The sequence below is a fragment of the Neltuma alba genome, unplaced genomic scaffold (assembly GCF_004799145.2).
Source record: "Neltuma alba isolate B1F8T4 unplaced genomic scaffold, ASM479914v2 tig00013026_pilon, whole genome shotgun sequence".
In the NCBI taxonomy this organism is placed as follows: domain Eukaryota; kingdom Viridiplantae; phylum Streptophyta; class Magnoliopsida; order Fabales; family Fabaceae; genus Neltuma; species Neltuma alba.
Window position 1 is genome coordinate 54527 of NW_021637373.1, and position 11203 is coordinate 65729.

Genomic DNA, 11203 nt, shown 5'->3' on the forward strand with positions numbered 1-11203 from the left:
CTTTTAACAAAAGCTAACTTACATTTTTAACCGAAATACTAACGTTTTTAACATACTATAATCAAGTGACCCTCGATGCCGGAAAGAAAAAAGGCGGGGTAACCTCCGAGCATAAGAACGTTAGTTCTTGTTTGACCCCCAAAAAAAAAAAACATTAGTTCTTGTAATCTCAGTTTTCCCTTTTGGGTCAACCTGGTCTATGTCATTGTCCCTCTTGCTGGCTTGTTCCCTCTCTAGAATCTTCTTCGATCGTTGAAAATTGAAGGCTTCGGCTCGCATCTTCTTTAGTGGATAACGCGAACAGCTCGCTGCCTGAGATTACACTTCCTCTTTGTAAGTTGATTCAAACAATTTTCAATTTTCTTCCCACATTTCCTGTGCTTGCCTTCCCGGAAAATAGTTTTGCGGCAAAATGGGTTCTAGAATCCGATTGCATTGAAGTGCTTTCCCAGTGATTTTTGTTCAAATTGATTTGCCGACTGGTTTTTTCTGTGCTATGCAGGATTCCAGATACTCTGTAATTCCTTTCGCCCGTAGGATTTTGCTGGATGGAGGAAGCTCAGGAGCCTCAAACTCAACCTCTGGGTATTCTTTTCCTCATTTTCAGTTGTTGATCACAAAACCCTTTGCTTATGCGTTTCAATTTTTCAGTTTCTGCTTGCTGCTCATAGCTTGATTATCCATTTATCTATGATCTGCTTGCATTTGCTCACATTGAAATTAGGAGTTAAGTGAATGATGGCTTATGACTTTTCACGTCTAAATGCTTTAATTAGGAGTTACCGCTTGCTGCTCATAACTTGATTTATGTTTCCTGTTTAGCGTGCTAAAAGTGTAATGTTCTTCGAATAACATCTTTTTTTTTTTCTCATTACTGCTACTGATGGCTTTGTCTTTACTGCATGTTAAGGGAAAAAAATTTGAGAATTTATATGATCTCTTCTATGAATCTGACCAACGATGTTATGCCATTAGTCCATGTGTAGGGTGTTGGTACTATAAGCGAAATGATGGGATATGGTGAGGGATATATTCTCATGATGTTTGTTTGTTGATTGAAATAGGGTCTTTCTTTAATGACACATATGGTTAACTTATATTACTGTTATAAAGGAATGTTCTAAATGAGGTCCATAATTCATTTCTGTTGTTATTCTTTGCAGGTGAAGGAGATCAAAATGAAATAATTACTGAAAGTTCTGCATTTGTTAAAGGGGAACCTCCACAAGAAGTGAGTAATCCGCCTAAAGTTGACTCAGAGGTTGAAATCCTCCACGAGAATGTTACAAAACAAATAATTAAGGAAGGTCATGGTCAGAAGCCTACCAAATATTCAACATGCTTTTGTAAGTACCACAGTTCAACTGTAGTTCCACACTGGTATACGTGTTCATTCCATAGTTTGACAAATCCATTATTGATTTCTTGAGTAATATAGGAGCATGGTGCGCAATATCATCGTGCTGTTTCATCATTGGCTGTGCTTATCCTATTATGGCATCGTGTACATAGTTCACGGTATTAAATGCTTGCATTGTTACTGAAACTTGATTTGTACATCTACAGTCTTTTCAAAATTTATCCAACTGCTACTAAGTTCACACTATATTGTAGATGAACTTCTTTTCTTTTCTCTCTCTCTCTCTTCCTTATGTTATCTGATTGCTTATACCTCATTTTATTAGTTAAGTGAACAGTTAGGATGAGGCTAAGAATGAGACTAATTAACTTTAGTAATAGATAGTAGATAGAGGTGTGATGCTCTGAACTTTGAAGTTTTTGCTGTGATATGCCACGCAGGAAAAGCATATTCAACGTTTAAGTCAGCTTTCACCAAATATAGTATGTGTTTTTACGGGGTCTATTCTAGAATTCCTGTGCAAAATTGATCATGCCTGCCTACATAGCAACATCGCCATTGCTGTAGTATCAAAACATAACATATTTGGACATCAAATGCTGCTTTATAATTAAAAGTACTTACTTCCAGAGTCCAGATATGGATAAAAATAGGGATGGCCAGAATGACATTGACTGTCTTGTCCTCCTGTATTTATTCCTATTGATCCCTTAACATCCGTTGTTTCCAAGAGGTTTGTCTCTTACTGCTTGTCAAATTAATGACTCTGACCTAGATGGCATGCGATGGTAGTTCATTACAGGGCATGGACTGAAAGCACACAGCACAAGTTTGAAGACACATGGGATGAGCAACGACCCACTGAAATGATATTAGGGAAAGGTATCTTCCTGATCAGCATAAAACATATTTGCTTTCTTCACTGGTCGACATCATACATGTATCAAGTGTAAATTTTGGCTCTGTCCTGTGGGAGATTGCACTTATATCGATGTCTATATCCTAATTTCTTTTCTGTATTGGTAACTTACTGGATATGTGATGTCCAATAGTGTGGTCATCTTCTGGTATTTATGCATATTGAGAAACGAAAATAAGTTTCCCTAAATGGTGGAATGATTTGTGTACTTCCAAAATGTTGTAGTTTGTGCTATTTTTGAGAAAATTGATGCATGAAAGTTCTGAAAGTAGTAATGTTTTGCTGCTTTGTGAAACCTCCGTTAAGGGTAGTCAGAGATGCTAATGGCACATGATTACAAAGCCTGACTTTGCTCCCTCTTCCTTTCCACACTCACCCTTTGCTCTCTCCTCAAGCCTAAAGAAAGTTCTCTCTCTAATTGTTTTCTAATGTTTGTGTGATATTTTGTTGGCAAACTCTAGCTTCCTAGTGCAATAATGTGCTGACATGTTAAAATTTGATGGTATTGCTGTGAAACAGAGAAGAAAGAGATGACTGGCTTGGCTATTGGTGTGGCCAGCATGAAAGCTGGTGAGCGTGCCTTACTGCGTGTGGGCTGGGAATTAGGATATGGAAAGGAAGGCAACTTCTCTTTTCCAAATGTTCCACCTATGGCAGATTTAATTTATGAAGTTGAGCTCATAGGCTTTGATGAAACAAAAGAAGTAAGTTGCCTTAGAATTATCACATGGCATTAAACTTGATCAGATGCTAATAGCTTATAACTTTGCAGGGGAAACCCCGCAGTGATATGACTTGATCAGATGCTAATAGCTTACAACTTTGCAGGGGAAACCTCGCAGTGATATGACTGTTGAGGAGAGGATTGGTGTGGCAGATCGTAGAAAGATGGATGGAAATGCTTTGTTTAAAGAGGAGAAATTGGAGGAGGCTATGCAACAGTATGAAATGGTTGCGCACAATTCCTCTGAGCTTCAGCTTCATTTTATTCTTTCTTTTCTCTCTTATAATGAATCAATTATTTTGACTGCTTCGGTTCTTGTCAGGCCATAGCATATATGGGAGATGACTTCATGTTCCAGTTGTTTGGGAAGTATAGGGATATGGCTTTGGCTGTAAAGAATCCTTGCCACCTTAACATGGCTGCATGTTTGATTAAGCTGAACCGTTATGACGAAGCCATAGGACAATGTAGCCTTGTAAGTATATGATAATACGAGTCTATAATAGACCAAGTTTTCAAGTGCTTTTTTCTTGCCTTTCTTCTGACACGTGTTTATTTTGTTCTTGGATGCCATGCTATTTGCTTAGGATTTCAATTGACACTGTATTTCAGTTCATCTTCCATGTTGTAGGCTGTGATTGGAATATGACCATTAAAAACACGATGATGCTCTGATTATGTTGACAATGGCAAGACAGTACCATGTTTAATTGGCTCCATTTAACTTTGATGAAGAAAAAGTTAATTTTTTCAGTCCACTGTTGCCCATTCCTTATTAGGGTTATATCTTTCATCGTCATCCCTTGTTAGGGCTTTCCTTTAGCAGTAAGCTTTTCTTGTCAGATTTTCTCAATCAGTGTAAACGTATACCTACCGTCACACCGTGGATACTTTTGGCCGCCAATTTAGCCTGAGTTGTGTTATTTAAACAGAGCTTTTTGCACAAATTCACTAGTGGCTATATCTTAGTTTGGCCGGTCCCACCTAAATTTAGTTTTGATGGAGCCAGTTGAATTTAGATAAAGCCAGTAGTTTGCTAGGGTTTTTCTGGGTAAGTGTGTTCTGATGCAAGTTGAATTTAACAACCCTCCCCAAAGGAATGATTTCTCACTTTGCGTGCGCACGTGCACACATGCATGCAAATAAACACATGAAACTCATGGTTCAATGAATTTTGTTTGATGAGATAATTGACCCTGCAGGTGTTGAGTGAGGATGAAAACAATGTGAAAGCATTATTTAGACGAGGTAAGGCTAGGGCAGCACTAGGCCAAACAGATGCTGCCAGGGAGGATTTTCTGAAAGCAAAGAAATATGCCCCAGAGGATAAAGCAATAGCAAAAGAATTGCGATTGCTTGCGGAACAAGACAAGGCTCTTTATCAAAAGCAAAAAGAGATATATAAAGGAATGTTTGGACCAAGGCCTGAAACAAGACCCAGGCAAAAGAATCTTCTGATTCTTATTTGGCAGTTGTTGCTGGCAGTATTTCATCGCCTCATTATGTTCTTCAAGCGTGAAAGGCAAAAATCTGACTAATCAAAGCTGTTGTTGAATAAACTGAATAATGGTGGTTGACAATGGCCTTAGTTGATTCTATAGGGTCCGTGCCTTGTGCAAGTGCTAAAATATTCAGGAGTTAAAAGGATCAAATCTTCTGGTTAGGACAATCATGTTTGTTTTAGAGTACTTTTCAAAACACAATTTGTAAGTCATGAGCGTTGGGTGAGAATGTATGAGCATGAATCCAATCAAACTGCTGTTTGAAGTTTGTCTCTTATTTATCATACTTTTGTCACACTGCGCATCTAGTTTTGTTTCATACTTCACTCTTCTGGCCACCTTTTTACCATAAATGTTACGTCTCTCTCAAAGTAAAGTGAGATTCTTTTCTTGACTTGATGAGTATTCTCAGTAGTTTTCTAGTAAAAACCAGCATTTTCCACTTCTCTTTTATTTACCCCTTTTTACTAAATTTAAAAAGATGGTATGTCTGAGTTGTGAGATTCAAAGGTTGATGAATAGATGGAGAGGGAATAGAACAGAAACAGAATCCAAGTTAACTGTATGGTTTGGTCATTGGAAGATTCTTGACAAATATAACAACAATAAGTTCTTGTTCTAGGGGATGATGTTGACCATATGATTATAACAAACGAGTATTGTTATTCTCTATTAACAACCAAATATTTTAATTTATCTATTTCATTCTTGATTAAAAACTGTTCGGTGAAAAAAATTAAAACAAAAAACAAAAACACACAACGGATACAATTAGGTAGATCGAAACCGTTAAGAATTGAAAGGGCAACAAATAAAGCAGTAAAAGGGAATAAATTAGGTCTTATTTATTGACTTCCTTTCTGAGATAGAAAATGAACTATGAAGATAAAGACGCAACAAATAAACTACCATGGTTGTTTGGGAATAGAAGTCCAGGCACAATAAGCACAGACAAGCTTCTGGGAAATATACACATAAACAGCAAAAGATAAACTCATAAGTAACAAGTCTTTCCAATCGCCCTTCTGCTGTGGACTCAGATTCTGCTTCACCTTCCTCCCAACCTTCTCAAAACTGTTCAACAATTTCAGAAACCCTAATTTCCCTCCCATGATCTCTTTGTTCGCTTGGGCATTAGATCCATTCGCAGGTCCTCTGCTCTGGCAGGATTGTAGAATCAGAATCCTGGGGCCCTTTCTGTTTCTGATTTCAGTAGTGGGTCCCCTTCTGGTGTGACAGTAATAACCCACAGGAAGAGCTGCCATGGATGGACAAGAAGAAGCCTTCAACTTTCAGGTCAGGCAGAAGAAGAAGAAGAAATTAAGAAAGAGAAATTGGGTGTCAAATGAATTATTCGTGAGGAAGAAGAAATGCAGAAGATGGCATGACGTGACTGAAAAAGAGATCGGGAGGAGATGATTCAGCTTAAAGAAGAGTTTCTTTTTGGTGACTGATCATTCAGAATCACAAGATACTTTCTTCAAGCGGCGTAATGGATAAGGGACGTAGGAAGAAAGTCTTGTGTGGACTCTGAAGTACGTACACGAAAGGCTGTGTTTGGCGTATGGGATGGAATTATTATTTTTTGAAAAAATTACACTCAGGTCCCATAAAAGACAATTAATTTTAAAAAAATCTCTGAAAATCCTGAAATGATTTTGAAGTCCCTAAGAACCTGTGTTTAATTAATTATAATTGTGAAATTATTTATTTAGCCTCATTAATTTTATTGTAGCAATTCATTTACAACCTCAACAATAGCTGTTAACAACCCGAGAAGAAGTAGTTGACAACTTCGGCAGTGCTCCTGACAACTCACTTTGTGGGATGCCAGGGGCATTGTCAAAGTTGTTAACCACCTCTCCTCGATTGTCAACAGCCACTGTTGAGGTTGTAAATGAATTATATTGTGTTCAAATTAATGGGAGTAAATAGGTAATTTTACAATTACAATTAATTATACACAGGTCCCTGGGGGTTTAGGAATCATTTTGGGATTTTCAGAGACTTTTTTGAAGTTAATTATCTTTTGTGGGAATTGAATGTAATTTTTTCATATTTTTTTGCCATCGCTATGGAATTTAATGAAATAGAATATTGAGAAAAATATCTTCTATTAAAAATTTTGTTTATAATACTCCTTTTTGTGTATAAAAATTTATCAGATCATACTCACTAATAAAAATTTTTATGGGAGACTTTTTTCCAATATTCTCTTTGTTCTATTGTATGAAGTTTAATTCTGTGATGATGTTATTTTATTTATTATTTAAATTTATTATATAATGGATAAAATGAAATGACTTTAATTTTATATTTTATTTATAAAAATAATTTTCAAATAAAAAATGTGTGGAAAATTTAGCTTTAATTACAGAACAAGCTTTGACATTTCACTAAACAAAGTACAAAACTTGTTCGTCTTGAGCACACCCGATTTTCTGAAGTATGTTTTTCTTCTTATAAAACCCACATCACAATAACTTGATAAAATATAACATGTGAGGTACTATTTCCTGCTCTTATTACGAAACATCTTCAAAAAAACATCAATAATCCTTATCATACGTTATTTAATGTGGTATTGATTAATTTTTTTCTACTATCAACTCTATTTAAAATCATTAGATATGATAAAAATAATACAAATGCGAAAATATTCCGTTCAAATATGAGTAAAAAAAAAAAAATTTTCCATTTTCGAACGAAGTTAATAACTTAATAATCTCTTCTTGTTCTGAATTAGATAGTTGGAGAAATATGTGGGGTCAAAATTGCATTTAGCATCATGAAATACTTTCTTGTAGTGGTATTCAGTATCTTAAAGTGATTTTTTTATTCATTTAGCATCCTAAAATATTTGTTCAGTAACACTTAATATCTTAAAATAATTTTTATGCAGTATTAATTTTATCCTTAAAGTGTTTTCTTAGTAACAATGAGCATCCTAATGTTTAGGATATTGAGTATTCTTAAAAATTACTTCAGGATACTAAATTTATTGTAAATTAAAATTACAAAAGTATTTTATGGTGCAAAAATTATTTTAGAATAGTGAGTATTGCACTAATTCTTTGGAGGCAATGTTTCTTTTTAAGTAGAAACACAAGTGATAAAGAAAAAAAAATTGTGAATAAATTTTCAACACGTGAGCAACATTTTTTTAAGGCTCCTAACTATTTCAATATTAGGGTGCAAATTAAATTAATGATGATTTTTTTAATGATATAGTTAATAACCTTGAGTACAGTTCAAGACAATTTTTTTTTTTTAACAAAGTGATCATTTAACTTTGTCTATGGTGCACCAAAATGCAAAAGCAATGAATTTAATGCTGTGTATGTTTGAAGTAATGGTGAGAAGTATTTATAGAGAATAAAGTAATGACTTAAAGCTATACCTCATGGAGCAATATACCATTTCAATTAAAAAGACATGATCATGTGTTTTTTCATATATAAACCAATACATAACTTAGTGTGATATGCTTCTATAAGTGTTTTTAACAAATAATAAGAGACATGACCTTGGTGATTTTAGTGTTGTAATTTTCTATGCAACTTTTCATATAAATTTTTAATTTATAAGGACATTACCTTAGTAATTTCTAAGAAGCTATTGTTTTGGTTCCCATAATTAATAGTTTTGCTAACATTGTTCACCTCAAATCCAAATTTTTATGAAAATGATAAGAATTAACGTTTTGAATGAAATAAATCATGGGATGAAAAACCACAATTTAAAATAACAAAAACTAAACTAAAAATGTAATCAAGCAGTAAGAATTAATAATGATATTACCTCCAATCCTTAATATAAAAACTTATTTGACTTTTATTTTGATCTTAAATATAAGACCCCAATCCACTTTGTTTCTCATATTTATGCATTTTTTCAATGTAGTCCTTCTAACAATGGTAGTTCTAGCTAATACACTTAATTAGTAAGGATATTTTAGAAAACACAACACCAATTTAAAACAAACAACTAACTTAACTTTTTTTAATCTTTTAAAATTAATCAAATAGTTCTTATAATTAAAGTATTAACTGAAAAAATAAAGAAGTGATCAGTGTATAAAATATTTCAGAAGCTAAATTGCCTTTTTAAGCAGAAGGGCTCCATCGTCTTTTGGCGTGTCCTCCTCATGTCACATGCGCAGAGAAGCAGAACACGGTTGTCGCCACGCAAGGGAGTACAAAGAAGTGGCCGCAGGGGATCAAATTCAAACCAAACAGCGTCAACTTGGAGGAAGCAACCAATAAACAATTAATGTGACGTCAAAGTCAGTGAAAGAGTCAAAGAAGGGCAGCCTTTTCATTTCACCCTTTACTTTCATACACGTGTCGCCCTCTTCCCTCACCTGCTTTCCTTGCAGGCTGCCGCTCCAGTTCTTTAATATTTTCAGTCAAATCATTAAATGCTTCAATGCTTCAATTCCCATTTTGGACATGGGATGGGACACGTCTAACCTCTGTGACAGTAACTACAACTCCATGCTCCATCCAATAAATTTTTTTAAAAAATTATTATAGGGTAAATTTTAATTTGAGTTTATCTTAGTTTTTTATGTAATTTGTTAACTTTTTTCTTCAATATTTATTTTTCTCATTTATCATACTATTTCACATGACATTTCTGTCTATATTTTTTATTTATTATAAGAACATATTTAAAAATAAAAAATCTATTTCTAAGTTCTAATATTTTTATTATTTTAAACTAATTTTAATTGATTATCCCTTATTTGCAAATTAATTATTTGAATTTTGTAATGAAGACCGGATACCTCAGATAAACTGGCATGGAAAGAAAATTCTTTGGGTGCATATAAGGTAAAAGATGGAGCTTCCATTTTAACTAATGGGGATATTGCAGTTTTAAATGATTTCTAGAGATTCATTTGGAAATTTTCTTTGTCTCAAAGGATGTTGCTTTTTACTTGGAAATGCATTAGACATGCTATCCCTTCTTGTGATGTATTGAAGGCTTATCACCTTAATATTTCTGGCTTTTGCTCTTTTGGTTGTCAAATAGAGGAGACTTTAGAGCATCTTTTCATATCCTGTCCTTTCTTTGGAGCTACGTGGTTTGGCGGTCTTAACATAAAACTGCACCATGATAGTTTTCAACAGTTTATTGTTTGGCTAAAGAATACTCTCCCTGTTCTGGTCAAGGATGGATATGTTATTGTTGCTTGTGGGATTATCTGTGTTTTAAATGCTATCTGACAAAAGCGAAATTTAATCATATATCAAGGGAAGAAGGTATCTTTAATTGCTACTATCACAGAGATACATGGCACACTCTCTTTATCTCAGTTAGCCTTTTTTTCTCAGTCTGATATGAATAATTATAAGTCTCCTGTGCAATCTGTTTTGAGCAAAGACTTCCCAATTAAGAAAGAATGGGATATTATTCTATATAAAGTAAAGAAATAGAGGACTACTCACAGTCAGGGAATTATATGCTTCAAAGGAACAACATTATAACAATTTCTATGGCGTAGCGAAAATTACAAGGGTCAAATTTTTTTTGGCTATGCCTCAGAGCTTCCCTTTATTGGATCAAGAGTTCTGGAGGTTTTACACATCAAGGATTACAATCATTAACGTTTCATCACAATTCCACCTAAACCTCCTCTCTCTGTTGATCCACCTGGAAAGACATTTTTTTTTACTTTTATCTTGTGTTAAGAGTTATAATACTAGAGTAGTTCCTTTTCTTTTGTTTTTCAATTTTTCTTATGAATTTTGTATGTCTGTATCGTTTGGGAAGATGTAATCTTCTTTACTTTTAATATCATTTTGTCTTTTTACCAACCAAAAAAAAGATTATAATTAAAAAAATAAGAATTAAATATATTATAAGTAATTTATATTTATAATCAAAATTTGTTTCTACGCGTGCATTTCATGCAGTGAGTGGAATTCACTGCAATGCAATCCCATCTATAAATCTTTTTAAAGTGATTTATATGAATTAAGAAATATCATTATACCAATAAAAATTTTAAAATTAAATTCTATTAAAAGTATCAATTTTTCCCTTAAGTCAAATATGCCACCAAATGAACTGGATAGATATGTGAATATTTTTTTTTAAAATATTTATAAATATTCTATTAAATTTTATAAATTATCTTATACTTAAATCAAATTTTAAAATATTACTTGTACACTACCCTTTTGTAAAATATGATGCTATTATTCGTAATTTTTAGGAGTATTATATTTTAAAATAAAGAGGAGAGGATCGCAATTAGGTCTCGGGGGAAAAAGAGAAGGAATATAGATTAGTAAAGTAGATAAATTAATTGATAAATATAAAGAAATATATTATTATTTTTCTTTGTACATGTGACGTAATCAAACCATCAACTATATTCTTAAAAACTTATAATACTCTATTCCTTTTAAAACGGGTTAGGTATGACATTATGAGATCCGAATAGATTGAATTAATGAAATTTGAATAATACTTTAATTAGAATTTGGATATATTGAATTAAATGAGGAGCATAATTATTATATAGAATTTTAATTCGATACTCAAATGAAGAAATTAAATTAATTTTGAATTTAAATATATTGAATTAAATAAAAAGTGTCATAATTAAATAGTATGTGAATTAGGGGCTTAAATAGATAAATAAATATATAAATTTAAATTTTCATATGTTCATCCTCAATTCCCCA

At 33.2% G+C, this 11203-nt stretch overlaps 2 protein-coding genes across 4 annotated transcripts; one reads left to right on the forward strand and one right to left on the reverse strand.

Moving 5' to 3' along the window:
* The first annotated feature begins 183 nt into the window (after positions 1-183).
* LOC114733680 (peptidyl-prolyl cis-trans isomerase FKBP42) lies at positions 184-4858 on the forward strand. Of its 3 annotated transcripts, none has more exons than XM_028921178.1 (8): positions 184-337; positions 503-585; positions 1164-1346; positions 2153-2242; positions 2799-2983; positions 3108-3230; positions 3326-3478; positions 4206-4541. In XM_028921178.1, the coding sequence occupies exons 2-8, from the start codon at positions 549-551 to the stop codon at positions 4539-4541; spliced, it is 1107 nt and encodes a 368-aa protein (XP_028777011.1). In that variant the 5' UTR covers positions 184-337; positions 503-548. The 3 variants fall into 3 exon arrangements, with proteins under 3 accessions (XP_028777011.1, XP_028777010.1, XP_028777012.1); XM_028921177.1 differs by having other exon boundaries at positions 184-333; XM_028921179.1 differs by lacking the exon at positions 184-337 and having other exon boundaries at positions 549-585; positions 4206-4858.
* A 459-nt stretch (positions 4859-5317) lies between these two features.
* Positions 5318-5982, reverse strand: LOC114733681 (uncharacterized). The gene has a single exon (XM_028921180.1). It carries the CDS (start codon positions 5768-5770, stop codon positions 5411-5413), a length of 360 nt encoding a protein of 119 aa, XP_028777013.1. The 5' UTR covers positions 5771-5982; the 3' UTR covers positions 5318-5410.
* Between the last annotated feature and the right edge of the window lie 5221 nt (positions 5983-11203).